General features: G+C 37.9%; 1 protein-coding gene across 9 annotated transcripts in view; it reads left to right on the top strand.

Annotated features, from left to right (window-relative positions):
• Window positions 1–18,685, top strand: part of UBR3 (ubiquitin protein ligase E3 component n-recognin 3) — a 333,487-nt gene that overhangs the window by 270,485 nt on the left and 44,317 nt on the right. For all 9 annotated transcript variants that reach the window (XM_080398882.1, XM_080398880.1, XM_080398881.1 and 6 more), the window contains 2 exons: window positions 8,568–8,688; window positions 18,315–18,378. In XM_080398882.1, coding sequence (XP_080255008.1) covers window positions 8,568–8,688; window positions 18,315–18,378 — 185 coding nt within the window. The remainder of the gene's footprint in view (window positions 1–8,567; window positions 8,689–18,314; window positions 18,379–18,685) is intronic.

Here is an 18,685-nt window from a genome sequence, read left to right as displayed (position 1 = left end):
ATAGTCTAAAGTCAATCTGAAAAAGATGTGTTCTAAATACTCTTTTACTTTGTTCTCAAGCTGTTTTGAGTAAATTAATTTGTTTTTCTTTTGTCTAAGTTTGCTGCTCTGAAATTAAGCATCACTGTGACTTTCAGCAGAAAACAGAATACCGGTCTAGTTACAGAAAGGAACAAAGTATCATTAGGTTAAAATAATAATTTATAGATTTGCATGCATACTGTTATGCAGAATCATGAGCTCAAGGGTTAGATGCAGAATATTCTATTAAATGGAAGACTGTTAAGCAGAATTTTTTCCTTCCATTGCAACAAACACCGAAGGACTGCATAAGCACTCTCTGCCCTTCTTCCTTTCCTTTGTATTCTCATTTTCTATTGTTTTCACGATAGCACAGAGAGTAGATCTTAAAGTACCCCCTGCAACTATTTTCTGGAGTATTTGCTACCTTTACACTTGGCCATATCTGAACTTTGATTTCCTGCTTACAATAACATTTTGCTGTAAAAAGGAAAGTGAAACAGTTGACTCACCCCTGTGCCACTATTACTAGTTCCTTAGGATGAGAGTTACCTCAGGTTCACTAGGAAGCTGGTGTGTAGCAGTAGCACCTGGAGATTGTAGGGGACATTCTGCCTTAGAGTTTATCCAGCCAGATTTCTTAGGTGTGTAGGGGATGCAGGCTCATTACTAGCTCTTTAGAGAAAGCAGCTGATCTGTTCTGCTGTTTGCACACATGGGAGAGATTCAGAGCTGTGTTCCTTCCTGCCATCTCTTAGATGCTGTGTTGAACATTGCAGGGTAGAGGCAGTGGGAGTGTACACATACCCTTAAATTTGGACACTTCTGTTGAGCCCTCTGGACCTAAAGCTGTTAGCGCTTTTCCCACCAACATGCACACTGTCTTCCTTTGTCGCCTGGCACTTGACAGTTTCAGTGCTCAGTCTGGGTGAATAAGCACTAGGACTACAGGGTTAAGTGACACAGCGTACCTTTGTATTAATTAGGCTGTCTGCTCCTCCTATCTTTGGTGCCGCATTCAAAGGGGTAGTATAATAATAATAATAATAATAGTAATCCTCATCACGTTTCTGTCTGCCTTTGGAAATCTATATCTAGGACTTCTTATTTCAAAATTCTTCCTGTACACATTTTCTCTTCTCTACATGCTAATTATTCAGTGTTTCAAATCAAAACTCGTGCTTGCTAATGGTGGCCATTTTCCAGGTTTTAAAATACACTGACAGTCTTTCTGTTGTTTACATTACACTGTCCAAGTACCTAGTGACACGGAGACAAAAGCAACTCCAAATCTCTCCCTTCCCTGCACATCTCATAATGAGAGTGTGTAGTTCAAGGCAGCTTTTCAGTAAAATGGAGTATGATCACCTTTGGGTTTTTTTCTTTTAATGAGCCATTTCAGGCAGTGAGATAGATTGTTTGCATTTGTCATCCAGACATTAGCAAAACCATACAATTAAAATATATGTACTTCCCTCTTCTTTCCCTCCCCACCCCCCCGCCCCCACCCCACGCCCCAACCACCCCCACCCCACCTCCCACCCCACCCCCACCCACCCCCACCCCCTGCTCCAGCACACGCAGGCCTTGAAATTTAGGAAGCATTTGGCTTACATGTTTCTACAGAACAGCGCATATTGAAATTTGTTTTCCTTTCATCTCTTTCCCAATAAAAGCAGCCGCTCGGCTTATCCCTTTAGCTTCCTCAGAACTTCCTTTCAGAATTCCCGATCTATTACAGCACATTCACATACCAGAAACAAGATGCCTTTTCATGCTGTCAACCTTTTTCATCTGAAATGTAAATTAATTCTTGCTGGTACGCTTTGACAGAGATCAAAGTAGGGGTATTAACCTTATTGGGCCTTCTCTTCATCAGAATCAGTTCCAAAGACTGCAAGGGTAGTGTTAGGAGGCCAGTCTTCACTGTTATCTATGGCCCTCCTCCAGGCAGTCCTCTGTCTACAAGTCAGCATTTCAAAGGCGCTGATTTCTTTTGTAAATGACCTTATCATTACTTTAAACTGTGTGAAAAATGATTTGCCTGAATAATTCTTGCAGGATTATCCTGCTCATTTTAATTGTGGGGGGACTTCATTCAGATTCCAGGATATTGTTTAAGTGGTTTTGACAGCGAGTGATCATAGCCTGATATAAAGGAGGAACACAGCTCCTGATTGGAAACCTCTTGACTTGTTCAGATTGTTCATTTCTTGCAAGTCAGTCTTTGAGGTAGGCTGCATTTGCATTTTAAAAATAAACAGATGCCTTTCAAATACATGAGCTGGTGGTCTGGAGATCTCTGTGGGCCCAGCAGTTCACTACCCATTGAAGAAATCTTGGAAGAAAAAACAAACTTAGAAAAAAAACAACCCTCACAATATACATGAGGATACAATTCCTTAGTGTATTATATTACATGAAAAAAAGTCATTATTTCAGATGGAGGAAAACACCCTTGCTAGAAAACAAACTATTTGTGAATTTAAATTAGGTGGGGAAGAAAAACCTACCCTACTTCAGCATATCTACATCACAGGTTCTCAGAATACACAGATGTTATTAGTCTCATGGCTAAAATGGTACAAAGGATACACAAGGTCTTTATGGCTTCTTCTAGTCAAGTCATACATTTCCAACCTGTGAAGGTTAGAAAATGTTAATTTTTAACTTGGAGACAAATTGTAAAGAATGATTTTGTGTAAAGTGTTTGAGTTAACAATACTTTGCACTTCTGAGTATTTATTTGTAGTTGGGATTTGTATTATTTTGATTTACGTGTACATAAAAGGAAAAATATTTTGTTAAAATAAAGGATTTTTTTAAATTATGTTGCCAGATTCACAGCTGGTTTAAATCAATGTGTATCCACTGAATCATCTGACTGAAATGTTGCTGCACTGATTTACCTCACATGCAAGTCCCATTTAATGTTTCTTTGTGCTAGAAAAATGCGTTAATTAGAATTTAATACAACAGATAATACAATTATAAAAGATGTTTCTAGTTATGATAGCATGTATTTCCATGCAGTGTGACTGTTGTCCCAAAAAACTTAAGGGAGGATTTTAATCTGGTTATTTCATTTGTGAACTGACATTGCCAAAATGCCAAATGAGTGGTGCATGCGATTCACTTAGATCTGAGGTGACATCACTGAATTCATTTTAATTAGGCCCACTTTAGCCATCTGGAATATGCTGTGCAGCTCTGGTCAGGACTGAGTTTAACTATGCTTCCAGAGGTGAAAGGCAAATGACTAATCCATTGAGCCACCATCTCCTCCTCCAACACGTGCTCGCACACTCACCATATGTCACATTGTATTGGAAAAGGTTTTATCAAGAACTCAAGACTGGGGCTCTTTTTTTTAAAAAAAAAAAAAAAAAGTAACGGATGTTCAGAAGGAAACCAGATGAAGTGTCCTTTCGTAAATTGCTCTCTTCATTTAACTTCTGCCCATGCAATGTTGCTCACTATTTACATATCTCTAACACGTGCTTCTGGCAAAATTTACTCCATTATAATAAAAAAAAAGAGGGCCAGAGAACAGCTGTAATTTACTATTTTACATTTACAATAAATGTAAGCTTTTAATAAAAACGTTACCTTTGGGATTTTCAACAGCAAAGGTTTAATGTTGGCTTCAATAGAAAAGAAGGAAATGTTTCTTGAAAACCCTATATTTATCCATCTATTTATATCACTATGTACATGTGTGTGTACCTGTATCTGCCTAATACTGTTGTATAGATCTAAGAATTGCATGAGTAAAATTTTCCAAAAGCTTCTAAGCATTTTATAATATATCTATAAAATACAGATTTCCTCCCCCTCCCCGAAAATAACAACCACTAAGTAGCAGATCCAGTTTTACTTTTTGATATAATTAAATTTCTTCCTTTTAACTACATTGTCACTGTAAAAAACATTGTATATGTTTCTCTTAATGGCAACTGAACTGACTTATTGTATTTCCTTGATTTTACATCCAGGGCAAACTGGACTGGTTTGTACAGGCTGCACAGCTTTGGCCAACTTTACTCTTCCATCTCTTTGTGTTCTGTACTAGCTTAGGGCATCTAGTAATCCTTCATTTTCGGTATCTATCTCTAGTAACCATTAAAAGCCTGCTGCTCATGTGCAGGGAACATATTAGGAGAAGTGAGAAGGCCTTATGGTTTTGAAGTATGAGGTCCTATATTCTGTCCCCCTCTCTGGGTTAAGCTCTGTAACGTGCATAATCTGCATTTCCTTTTGGTTTTCCCTCCTGTCTTTCAGGAGATGAAAAGAAGACCATTCTTACTAGATTTCATGCCCTTGCTAAAACCAGGGATAACGATATACATTGTCCAAGAGTACATTGGGAAACCTGTTCCTTTCCCTTGCTGATATTGACAAAGAGTTTCAGTGATCTTCACTTTTTTGTCTTTGACCAAGTCCCAAGATCAGAGACTTGGTGCATGATAATGAAACCCTTGTGTCCAAGTGGTGATGTGCATCAATGACTCCAGTCCTGATGGCAGCCTTGTTGAGTCCTCCTATTAGTCACTGCTTGTAACTGATAGTTACTGCTTGTATGTGAGAACTCATGACTTGCTTTCTTGTAATGCTTCTGCCAGAGAACTTAAGAGTTGGGTTCTTCCTGCTATTAAATAGGCATCACCCAATATCCATCAAGAGTGAGAGGTGAAAGAGGGGAGGTATTCATGGGACCCAGCAAAGGATGGATGTGACTCTCCATCCCTTTTACTGTTCATTAGAATTAATTTGGCATGGAGTGAAGAATCAGGTTCATGGGCTCCAAATCCTCTCGGATGTTGTTAGTTAAGCTGCTGAATGCTCTTTTAACTAGGCAAATTAAGAAAGTGATATGCTGTTCATAGCAAATCAACTTCTGGTTACAAACTACCATGATATCTTCTCTTCAGCAGACATGAGCTTTCATTTCCAAGTTGCTGTTACATGCTATTTTAGGTGGTACTATAGATTAAAAATGAGTCTGTATAGAAAATGTCTGCTTAACATGATTTTTTTTATGACCGAGAATGAATCCTTCTGCTGTTCAAAATACTACTTCATCTCCTTTCTTTATACTTCTTGTATAGACCTGTGATTGTTTAGCTTTGATCTTTCTACATTGTGCTTCACAATTTGCTCTGTAACTATATATTTCCTATGGGAATCAGGGGGAAAATGCCTGGACTTTTCCTATCTGGAATTGTGCAACATTGTGTGTAATGTATATGCCTCTAATGTACTTAGACCTTAAAATAAAGGTTTTTAACTGCAGACACCAAATTTCAAACTCCCTGAGGTAAGTATATTCTTGGTTAGCTAGGTGCTGAAGCTGACAGAAAACTTGCTTTGTGTGTGAATTGATCAGTATAAGAAGTAAAAATTCATGTCCTAAATTGTGGCACATAAAACATTTAACACTGAGTTACTAACCAAGTGCTAAAATTTAAGTTCAGTTCCTATGTTACTTTTCAGATCCTGTCATCTTAGGCTATGTAAAGATCAGGGTTAAAGATACTGTTGCTGGAAAGTTTGCAATATAGACTGGATAAGGTGAAAATGAGGTGACAGCTGGTAATCATTCTTCTTCAATGATGCAGTGATTGTTCATGGAGCAGTAGCAACATGAGTCTGCTAATTTCACACTCTTTGAGCCAAGTGCTTAGTGTCAAAACCAGCACCAGTCAGTAATGCAAATTGCTGTGATGGAGCAGCTTCCCAGCCTCTCAGACTCCCCCAGTAGAATTATCTGCATATGCATTTCTTTTGAAACATTATAGATCCAGTTAATAAATGTTGAAAAGATGCAGTCCTAGTAATGCTCAATGAAGCTTTTGAGGGAGAGACGAGTTTGTTTATCCTGCAGTTATCCCATGAGTCAAAGGGAAAGTAGGAAAAATACAGCCATTTACCTGCCAGATTCAAGGTATTCTGGAAGAATGTTAGAAGCTAGCTTGCAGAAGTTGAAGAGGAGTTGATTTTGAAAATATGTATGAGAACAAATGACAGGGTAAAACCTATGTTTATTATCAGATATAGCAGTTTTTTTGTAGTGAGTGAGGGAAAGACCAAAATGGTTATGCTGACATTATAAGAGTCTGGGGGGAAAAGAATTTTAAAAAATAAAATCACAGTAGGTATCCACATTGACTTTATAGACAAACACACACACACACACATATGCACAAAGAATGACTAGAAGTTGAGAAATTAGTAAGGATAAAACTGAAGTTTATCTTATTAGTTCATTTGTTTCAGTGCTTTTTTATCTTTATAGTAGTCCATCAACTGACTGATACTTACCATGTTTCAGCTGCAGAGAGGTGGCTGCTGGCCAGCTGTCTCTGCTGCCAGTATCGAAGTAGGCTCCTTGTCTGGTCAGTAGGGGATAGCTGAGGATTGGAAGCCTGATCACATGGGGCAAGTGAATGCTTGCCTCATTGCTGCCAGGCAGGCAGGCTTTTCCAGCTGATTATTAAGGGCAGAAAGTTCCTCAGCCTCATGATACCTGAGCTCTGTATTCGGTACAACACCTCAGCAGGCCCAACTTCTGTCAAGCCTTCTGCAAAGTGAAATGGTTATTTATTTTAGTATCCTCTCATTAAAAGTCAATTTTTGCTGCTTCTTTACTCTGGAAACTTCCATAGCACTGAAAGACTGTTGTGGTGCATTGCATACCACAGCTTGAACTGTTCAGATGGTTTTAATTGTCTTACATTGCTCAAATAAGTGCAACACCACGTATTTTTGTGGAGGTAGGTGGCTGAAAAGAAGACCTTTAACACTATACAGGAATTCAGATAGAAGAGAAGGGATTTGTTACAGCCCCTTCCTAAGGGAAAGAGCACATGCAATCAAGGTAGCTCTATTTTGTTTTCTCCACCATCTTTTTATTACACAAAAAACATCGTCAATGAGGAGTAAATTTATGAGTAGTTAAATGGAAGAAAAGGGAAATCAATCAATTATTTCTTAATTTGATAATAATTAAGGGATTGTAAATTCTACAGGGTCTTTATTCTATCTTGTGTAGGTAATATGTACTTCTAGAGTTTTCATAAAATCAGAGGCATAAGATACGGGGAAAATTTGTTAATCTTCTCATCAACTTTTGTGTTCTAAATTTATTCTATATTTTATATTTATTCAACCTCCTGATTTCCCTTTGTAATCTACAATGTTATTTTGAACCTGATCCTACATGCCGTAGACCCCATTTCTGTGCCTATCCTACATCCCACTGTAATATTTAACCCTGGACTCTAGCAACCCCAACGAGAGGGCTCTTCGCCTCCTCCTTTGAGTAATTAGTCCCCAGACCAACTCTGGTTTTGCACGTGTTTAGTGTGCTTAAAAGCTTATTCTGGATAGGGAATATTTTTTTTCCTCAAATCATGGTATTTCCTGAGCTTAGCTCAGATTTGTTTTTACTTATTGTCTCACTATTTAAATTGCAGTCCTGCTACACTGATAAACAGCCCTATTCCCTCACAACCCTGAGCTTTCTTATGGAGCAATTGCTTGTTGTACACTTCAACTATGGCATTGATACTGTACTTTCTTCATTATTCAGCCCTTTTTCCCTTTTTATGAAGGTATTTCTACTTAAAATGCTGCTTGAAATAAACCCTACACAAAACAAAATTTAAAGTGTACATTGCAACACTTTTTAGTCTTTTGTCCTAAGTGCAGTATGTATTGCGATCTGTGGTTTGTGCTGGAGCTTTATTACTAACCGCTTACAGGCATCAAGAATTCAAGCAAATTCATGTCAGATAAAACTGCAGATGTAATTCAGTTATTTAGGTGCCTAAGTCCAGGGACAGTCAATTGAAATAAAACATATACGTATCTTCAAAATGTTATTCATTGCCATTTTCTTTCCTGTTTCATTTCACTGCGTGCTTGCTGCTTTATTTAGTGTTTCTAGGGATTGTTTTGTTCCGCTTTTTTTTTATGAATGGTATAAATTCCTATCTCTGTAGATATTTTTTCCTGATTATTTGTATGAAAGGTATTTTTAGTGTTTTATTATGGTTATGGTTAATTGAAAAATAGAAGACGTAATTAATTTTTCTAGTTTTAATTGAATGTATCTGTCCCTCACTACTCACCCCTCTACCACACAATAAAAGCAGGTAAAACTTCTGATTCTGTAAAATTCTGAGTAGCTCAGATCATGGGAGTTGTGATTGAAGAAGGTGTTTTGGGAGTGATGTTTCTACTATGTATTTTAGGTGGGATTCCTATTTAAATTAGACGTGTTCTCATTTCAAGGCCTGCTTTCCTTGCCTGGGCTGTGCCAAGTGGTCACTGTAACACTGTAACTGACAGTGTAAGGCCCTGCATAACTTCCAGCTGTTGTTAACTCTGCAAACATTGGAGCCACCCCTGTGAGGTGCTAGGTGTTCTTTCTGTCCACTGACTCAGTAAAAGTTGAAGGCATTCAGTTCTGTGCCGTAGTTGGGTGCCTGTCTGCACTTCAGGCTCTGCAGAATTTTCCTCTGATTCATAACTATGTGTTTTAGCTTTCAGGGGATATATTGTTCGTAAAAAATACACAAGACTGGAAAAAAGCTCTGGCTTTATAGCAGATCCCCAGCTTAAGAACAGCTGCTCAGCTTCTGATTTTGGCTGTGAAGAGCACTGGTGAGTTGAATCCTTTGCTGTCTATTATCTAACAGAAGTGATTTTCCACACAGTGAGATCTGAAAGTAGCAGGCATGTCATCAGGATTCAGCCAGCTCTTAGGGAATCTGCCATTTTCTGAGGATGAGCACCTGTAGATTAGCCAGTGCCCCCACCAGCTTAGTCATTTTAATATTCTCCCAGTTACCAGAGTTAGGTTTATTTATGGTGCTGTTTGTCCTGTGTTGCTGTCCTGTTTCTTGCACTTCTTGGAAGTGCCCAGAATGCCTTAGATTGCAGGCAGGATTGCAAGTGCTCAGCATTTCAGAATTGTCTGCGGTGCGTGTTATTAAATTCTCGACAGCAGAAAGTTACCCTTCTGTGTCTGTAAAGCTCCATTGAGACAATCAATGAGATAGGGAAAAGAGCTGTAAAAAGCAGATGGACAAGTCACTGACAGAAAACCTAGGAATACTGTAAACTGTAACAGTGGTGCCCTCTTTGCAGAGGAAGGGTATTTTAACCTTCCTTACCAATGGAGTCACTCCAGACAAATGTTCCCCCAACATTGGGTATGAGAGGCAAGAGAGATCTGTTACATCTTTAGCTGTTATCAAAGTCTGTCTCTCAGAGACAGTGTTCTAGGAGAGGTGGCCGCATTTGCTGGATTAATCCCTTTGATTAGCAAGTTTCAGCGACTATGATTTATGAGATCTCTCCTGCTGTGGCGTGGGCATGAGGACATCTCAGTGCTTCTTCCACTCCTTATTTCTGTTGTTTTATATGCTTCCTATATGGCATATAAATGCGGGTTCTGTTACACTTCTTCAGAATTCTCTGAATGTAATGACTGACTTGACTGTAAGCAGATGCTGTTATTCCATTAAGAACATTTGGGGTTTTTAAAAACAAACCATTAACTTCTCCAAAATGGTATTTCTTTCTCTGTCTATGCTCATAGCCTTGAGTTATGCTAACCTCCATGCTAACTTTGGTTGATTTAGATTGAATAATGTCTGCTACGTGCTCTGGTGCATCATTACAGGATTTTTTTAGGTATTAACCACCTGCATTCTTGTAGGTTAGTAGTATTCCAGAATCTCTTTGTTGTAGTATTCTGTTTTCAGCAAGAGAAAGGTTCAGACTATTGGACAAAGACTAAATAAATAAATAAATGTTTTTGATGATTATTTGCAGGGAAAAGAATGAGCCCACTGCAATTTGCCATCATATCTCTGTCTTTTGGTTGCCTCACTGCTCACTGGGGCAATAGGTTTCCTAATTTATTATTTCCTTCATGTGCATGCAGCTCCTTCTTCTCTTAAGTACCTAAGGGGTGTGTATCTTGTGATTTCTTTAGAACTATTGATGATTGCATGGTCATTTGTTTTCCAGTCTGCACTGATAGCTAAAAGCAAGAGCTAATACACTAACTATTATCAGTTTTCTTTGGCATCCCAAATTATAATTATTTACAATTAGAGAGACTTTTTTTTTTCTTTTAAGTGATCTAGAGCTTTCACCTGGATTTGTTTATGTGTAGTTAGCCAGGAATTATTTTCTTCCCTTTTTGCATTAGGCTCTTTCTGGATTTCGCTGTTGCTCTCCAAACAAATGTATTTTTCTGGATTAGGTACAGCTTGCTCAATTGTACATCCCTTGAGATTCACAAACATTTTATGGTTCAGTAACTGTTGAGGTGAGTTTGAGCTCTATGAAGCACAAATATACAGACCTTTAATGATATTCAACCTGTGAACTTAACATTGAAGTCAATGTCTAAATGCCTTTAGATATCTGGCTGGAAGGTGCCCATGTAAAATACATTGGCCATTCAGGTCTTGTACCCAGTCCTGATTGCTATGCACAATCAGAGAGGTGAATAAATACATACATTCTTTTGCCTGGAGTTGTTAAACTGCCATTACTGCTGGCAGTTCTGAAGTTTTAACCCCAACAAATATTGCAGATTATTTGCCTAATCCTATAAATTTCTCAGCAGTGGCCTCAGGTTCCAGTGATTTCAGTGAGACTTGAAAATGTTCAGCATTTCACAGGTGGTGTTCAGAATCTTGGAACTAAATCCAATAACTTACTTCCCATAAATCAAGCTTCACTTCCACATGTAGCAGTTACTGGGCTGTTGTGTTTTAAGCGTATGACTGTTCAGTCAGACAGGAAACTTGTAGGAAACAGGAAGGCTGCTGAATAATAGTGCTAATGTTTAACACAGTAGCCGGTAATCTATCCCTAGAGAAGACAGCCTCACTGCGGCTTCACATACCATGGAACTAAAGTACAGAATAATTACATACTCTTTTCTCTTAATTTCCTTTAATTTCTTTTATTTTTGTTTTGTTTTTCTTCTAACGGGTAGTTTTGGAAAATGAAAAAATAGCTTAAAGGTACTCGGGATCAGAAAGCAAAATCATATACAGTTCTGTTATATGCACAGGAATAGAACTATACATTTAAATGTATGACAACCTACTGCTTTTTCAAAGATCTGTTAAAAAAGAAGTTACAGTATTATAATATATATAAAGCATTCAGTTTTACTAAGAAATGAATTTCTAAGTGTTCGGAAGAAACGGGTACTTTTAAAAAATCTGAATTCCTTCAAGGAAATTTAATCTCTACACCTGGTTCATGCTTTTTAGTCAGTGAATGCAGGACATACGCAAATTCAAGCTAATAAATGATGTAGGTTGCTAATTAAATGCACACATCAGTGCATTTAACATTGCAGTTAAATTTTTCCTGCATTTATGTGCTTGACTTGAAAACCAGTTTTAACTGTTCAAATGCAAAAATCTTTCCTGTATGAAGCTGACTTCACAACTAAAGTGCTTTGGCTACAAGTAACTAAATACACTTTGAGAATTGGCAGATATCTCTGATAGAAGTAGAAATAGGTATAGGAAGATAATGTAAACATTGACAGGGAAGTGGCTTTGTCTCATTGAAAAAATGTTTTTTCACCCTCTACCGCAGAGCTATGGAATTGCCTGTGACTCCTTCTACCAAAAAAGTGTCATGGGATTAACTGTACACCTGGGAGCCTGACACTTAAGTCTGAATTCCCCCCCAGAACCCAGTCTGTGTATGTGACACTTGCAAAACTTTCTCAACATCAGCCACCGAGAGGAACCTGCAGGCCTGCATGGTGTGAAGGAACAGAATCACAGTCAAAGCCTTCCCCAAAGTAGCTCATTCAAGACTTAAAAAGGGCAGAGTTACCTTAGGGAGCCAAACATGATTAAAACTAAATTCAAATGAAGGAAAGAAAACCTTTCAGAGCCCTTCTGACAACCCTGCTGAACAGCAGATTTACCCTTCTGCAGGGAGCAGAACAGGCAGCAGAGAACGGAGGAGTGTGACAGGGTTTCCTCTCTCACAGGGCCACTGTGGACATGAGCCTCACCTCATTCCTCCATTGTATAATTGGTCATTGCATGAAATCAAAACTGTCATTGCAGCATTTTGCAATGGCATAGCTCCAATTTCAAGTTAGTATTAGGAATCTCTTGAGCTAATTAGGAATAATCTGTGGAGAAGGAAAAAGTAATTTTCTAAAATGTCCTGTGATTTTTAACTTGTTAGACTGACAAATCTCTAGTGAATGTATTTTTTCATAAAGGTTCTTGTTCTTAGCAGGATAATCTACAGTTCAGTGACTAAGGACCTTAATCTACACTATGTTGTTCATGTTCTTGTTCAGACAGAGCTTTCATCCTCACATACCTTTAAATCCCTTTAGAATCTTGTCAAAGCATCTGTAACCTGCATGCTCCACCATCTTCTTACCCATTTCCCTCCCAAGTGAAAGTTGTGTTAAATAGTACTAACCTGATACCTTGGAAAATACTTCCTGTATTGTTCTTTTTTCCCTCTAGCTCACCATCTGCTAAATATCCCAATATAAGGGGGCTATACCTACATGATCAGTGGCCTTATACTATGTAGTAGAGCAGAAAACATTCTTTCCACATAGTGACTTTGTTACAGGTCAGTTATGTCTGTGCATGTCAGTGACTATCCCTTGCTCTTTTGTTTCCTTATGGAGCTCTGTATGTTAAAGGACACATGTCAGAAGATACCTGACATCAACAGCACTTTACACTCTTGAGTCAAATTCATTGTGATTTTTCTCCTTACATGCTTCTCTTTCTGGCTAGTTGATAACCTGTTCACACTTTGGTCAGCATAGGTTCTCAGAAACCATTCATTTTAGTAAAACTTCTGACATTCACATGAGTCTTAGGTAATCAAGATCAAATTATAAAGCCTGAAGAAAACTACACAAGCATGCCAAGTTAGGAAAGTTATGAATAAATATTTATCAGTGTTTCTCTGTTCTACAGGAAGTATGCATCTGAAAGTCAGGTTCCAAAAATGGGTCTGTTTCTACTTGTTAGTGGCTTGACTGGTGAAGCAGAATGTGATGACTAGATTTGTGTCAGTACTAAGTGAGTGATGGTTACAGGGGTTTAAGAGGACAGGATTAGAACTAGAAACAGAGGTACATGGACTTTAATGAACCATTAAATGAATGTCAGTCACTACTGGCACCCTGCTCTGAAGTTTACATTGGGCAGTAGCAATGAGGATACATACCTCACATGTGCATCATAACATTTTCTCATCACTGCTGAGACCTCAGTTAGTGTAGTATAGACACTGCACTTCAAGAAAACGAGCAAGTCCCTCAGCAACAAGAATGATTACCTATCTCTATAAACCATGATAAGGGGAGATATCCAAGGGAAATGGAAAACTGAGGGTGCATGTGCTATCATTTCTGCAATCATGAAAGGCTGATGGGAAGAGGAAAGGAACAAATTGTTCTCTTTGAGAATCAGGTGAGTAATAATGGGCTTGCATTGTAGCACAGGAAAGTTGGGTGAAGAAAAGCTCACTCATGGTAAACTAAGTTAAGCCCTGTGTAGGTTAACTTGGGAAGTTCTGACATCTCTATCACTGCAGGTTTTAAAAGTCAGCTTAGACAAACATGGGGAAAAAAAGAAAAGAGTAGGTATAGCTGATTTTTCTCTGAAAATGGGGATGGATTAGATGATTTCCTAAGATTCTTTTTATAAATACAGAGTGACTTCTTGAAATGTAAGATCTCTATGCTAGTGCATTGCAAATCAGCCACTTTTATAGCATCTTAGTGCCAGCAGCCTTCGCTGCATCAGTGTAGAAAGGAAGTGTAAAAATTGTTTTAGAGGAATTCTCCTTGGGTTAGCTTTACTTGCAACTGCATTGCTGCTGTGCTTGAAAAATGAACAATGCTCGTTTCTGAATGGTCTACAACAGCTGGAGGCCTGTTAAAATAGCATGCAATGTGGATTCACCTACATGGACACTGATGGGTTAGCACATAAACATAATATCCCATATATCACTGAAAGCAGAGATTAAACATTATTTCAGTCACATGAGCACAGATCCATTCAGAAACTGGCTTAATGTAAATAAAACTGTTTCATATACAAACTCTTCTGTCTTCTGCTGTGCTTTCTTTGACTTGGTCTGCAGTTTGCCTCTCACTAAAGTGAGGTTCACTTACTCAGTCAATAACAAAACCTTCCTTGGATTCTTTTGATTAAAGAAAAAAAAATATTACTATGTTAGTGTGCTTCTCTTCTTCATGGATAGCTGCTTGAAAGGGTTACATCTCCACTTAGTTTATTTTTTTTCACAACCTTCAAATGAATGCCATCAGGTCCTGGTAATTTATTGCTTACACCTTTCTCACATTGCTCCATAATTTCCTCCTTGGATAATTTCAGTTTCTGTCAGGACCATGCTGACATTTCTTGTATAAGTCATCTTTTGAATATGAATTCTCATTTCTTTCCACAGTAAAAGATGGTATAAATACATTCTGCTTTCCTTTAATAGCTTCACTTTCCTATTTGTAATCATAACAAACATTAAGCTTGTGATGGAAATAGGAGGTCTGCAATTCCTGTGGCATGCAGTGGAACCGATTGGGCCTGATTCTGCTGTCATATGAGCTTCTAATTACTTTATGGTTCATATCATATAGTTTCTCATTATTTATAAAGATGTAAGTGGAAATTTGGACACAATTTTTTATTGCCGTCTTTTTTTCCCCCCCTCATCCCCATCCCTTCAGAATTTTTCATCTACCCATGCTGGAAGGATTAAAACTGTTCTGTTCAGGAATACATTATTTCTGCAAAATGAGCTGTATTCTTTCTAGTGGAGTATGTAGAAGTATTTTTACCATTTTCAAAAGCGTTTAAATGATGAAAGTCCAAATTCCATGACTTATAACAACCAGCATAACTCCAAAAGTAGTTATTTTTCTTCATTATAAATTGGTTTGTGTGACTAGTTTTTTGCTGCTATCATCTGACTGCTTTCAATGCTAAGGATAGTGTGGCCATACACTGTACAGATGTATAGACAGACCCTAAGAATCAATGTTTCTCTTTTTGTCAATGGTTCTTGCTAATTCAGTGGTTTATAGACCATCCCTGTGTGAGGACTGAGGTGTATAGCTCAGTAGCTGAATGTTCAGTAGCAAATTGTTGTATTGCCTGCCTGAAACCAGGCACGTGAACCTGGATCTCTTGCATCCTTCCCAGGTTAGTGTGCTGACTGCATCTCATCTCTCTGACCCAAACACTGCATTCCTGCAGATGTGGAAAATAACTTTTTGAAATCACAGGACAAACAGTTCCTTCAAAGATACTTGAAAATACCCTGCACCTCAAAATCAGCCTCAAATGCCATATTGGAAAATGTTAGCTATCAGCACTGATGGGCTCACAGGAACCAACTACTGCTAAGCTGCCCTCCTGCTGCTATTGCATTTCTCATGTTGCGTACTAGCCACATTTTCAGAATAGCTCAGAGACTGATTTCAAGGTGCTCAGCATCTATGGTTGGTGCCATGTTTTCAGAAGTGTTCCCTGCCAGTTTGCCATTGTGGTGGGTTGATCTTGGCTGCCTGCCAGGTGCCCACCAAGCCACTCTGTCACTCCCCCTTCTCTCAACAGGATTCAGAGAAAAACACGATGAAAAGCTCGTGAGTAAAAGCTAGTAATCATGAAGTACGTACTTATATCAGCAACAGTACATTCTGTGGGAAGATGGGGTATCCTGCACCAAATACAACCCTACTTAGGATTGTTCTGATCAGAAACATGGGGTCACTGGGATCCTGACAGAGTGTCAGGGTCTGAGGGCTTCAGAATTCCAGATGCTGATTTTTGTAGCTTAAGCTTTCAGGACGTAAGTTGCTGAACTTTACCTTCGTGCTTTAGACATTTAGACAATGTTCTAATCCTGGCATAGTTAAAGTGCTGGCAAAACCATACTAAATTCTAGATATTTTTTTTTTTTAATAGAAGGCAGAGGTTAGTTCAAGCTGCAGATTTAGTTCCAGATCCAAACCACCCCAATATCTAAATATTTAAATTTAGATGATGGTTCAGTCTATTTTGGCATTGTAGGCCATTTGCAACATACTGATCCAACAGCAGATTTTGATTTTGAAATCCACCACAGTGATATTTGAAGGTTATTCACTATTTTTAGCTCATCTTTGGTTTATTTTCTGCAGTATTGGGGGTGGGGCAATGAATCATCTCAACAAATGCTTGAGTAATTTTGGGGAAAAGTGGCAAGTTATCTAACTAATCACATTAAAGTTTTATCTAAATAATATATATACAAGATAAATAGCAGTAAAGAAATTTACAGATAATATGGTACCTGCACAAATGTGATGTCAAATACAGTTGTAGACATATTTTATACTTTCCTGTACGTGAAGCATGCCAGTACAAAATGAGAAATCATTTTTAAAATGGATCCCTCCATTTCCTCCACGGGAAACACCAATCTAAATTAAAATTACTGTTTAGACAGAATATTTTCCTTCTCTTTCTTAGAGTCAAAGAATAAAGAGGAATTGAATTTCCCCTAACCTGACAAGCAAATCCAAACTTCATTCACGAAACTGCAACATTACAGAAAAATTGAATGTTTACCATGTTCATGAATGCTTTGTTTTGTTCCCACACCCTGAGGTAGCTTATGGACAACTGTGATGCCATCCGTGTTGTGACTAGTCTGAAACAATTGAAGTCAATGCTCTTGAGCTGGGGTAACACATTCAGACAAACTTAATTAACCTAAGAGCCTAAACCCTATTGCGAATAAGGCTTGAATACTTCAGTAACCTCTGTGGATGCCACAGAATAGATGTGTTATCTAATACATATGCATGATGATATACAGCTACCAAATTCAATACATAATTGTCTAAAACATTTCAAGTCCTTCAGCAGTGTTATTTTAATCTGAAATATTTTTAAAGGGTATGTTTGAAAGGTGCATTTTGAAAGGTAAAATGCACATGTGGCCAGAAATTTTTTAAAGTCCGACATGATGTTCCATTGTTACATGAGTAATTTATAACTAGTGCAGCTGACTGAAATATAAGTATTGACAAAAAATGAAATCTGAGATAACATATGTTGTATTTTTTAATCAGTAAAGCAATTTTTGATTCCCCCCTCCCACTGTGACTGAAAGGGCTGAAATGTATTCAGTTGTACTAACTGTGTAAAACTGAAGGAGCTACTTAGTACGTTGTAGCTCTTCACTGTCTATGAAAGCTTTTCCCTGTCTATGAAAAAGGCCATAATATATACATCTAAACCAAAATCTATGACTGAAGCTCAGATTTCAGATGTTTCCATTTATAAGTAGAGATACAACTGCCATTAATTGTTTATTCAGAAAGGTTATGAGAGGGTTGCAGATTAATGATGCAGTGGCTGAGGTGTGTTTCGACAATCAGAAAATCTTACTTTTAATCCCAGTTTTAGGACCGTGAGCATATCAAATAATGTCTATAAACCTCAGGGGTTTATCCATCAAATGAAATTGGTAGCATCTTTTTTTTTGTTTTGCAAAGCTGAAGATTCTGGAGCAAGTTCTGTGTGGGTGGATGTTACTATTGAAGAGATCCATTGACTTCAAAGGCCTGCCAACAAGGATCAGGGCCTGTGGAAGGTTTTTGTGATACTTTAATTAGCATTAATGAAAGCGGTAGTTGGCCTTAATATTTTTATGGTGACATAATGTGATGGTAAAATAATAACAGATACAGATGAAGAATCTAAGAACTCTTACTCCTTGCTCTGTGCTTAACACAATTAGCTTTAGGAGAACCCAAAGCCATGTGTTTCACTACTTCATCTGTCAAATTTTGAGTGTCTTAAGTTTGAATCCTGTGAGAACATCTTTTCACAGCCCTGGGAAAAAAAGTTTCATATAGAATCTTGTCAAATTAATTTTAATACATTACTTCCATTTCACAGAATTCTCATAAACTCATTTTACATGTGCGCACATGTCCACAGATTTTTAATGACAAATTCGTTGCTTATAGCCTGTTACTGTGTTCAATAATGCACTTCCTTATAAGAGGAAATGGGACTGGTCTGTGTTTTGTCTGAGTTGATTATATGTGCATATTTAGAAATTGGGGGAGGGGGAAAAGGGAAAATCAACAAAAAAAGTGTATGCAAGTAAAGTTTTCATAAGAATAAAGAAATTACAATATTTGAACTATGTATTTTATTTTCCTTTGCTTTTAGGCAGGAAACCAGTAACGAATTTTCTCCTGTGGTGCCTGATTTTCTTGACAAACAAACAAAAAAGGTACTACTAAGTTTATATTCTAAAATAACATCACATTATAACTTCAAATTCCTGAGTCCACAGTTCTGCAGTGTGTTCATGGCTGCTTGGCATAGCCATCTGAACATGAAACCGTTAGTGATGTTTTGAAGTCTTTGAGACAAAAGCCTGCTTGCTAAGAACTTTAGTTCTGTAGAAAGACAGGGAGGTACAGTGAATAAGAGAATCAAAAGGCTGGAAATTTGCTGCTGAGAATAAATGCTAGCTGCTCCCTGAGGTGATTTGTCTGTGCACTTCACTTTCTACAGATGTTAGAGACTCTTTTTTA

This window comes from Falco punctatus (assembly GCF_963210335.1).
Source record: "Falco punctatus genome assembly, chromosome: 8".
NCBI lineage: Eukaryota > Metazoa > Chordata > Aves > Falconiformes > Falconidae > Falco > Falco punctatus.
Note: the sequence above shows the minus strand (reverse complement) of the source record. Positions and strands in the feature narration are given on the sequence as shown.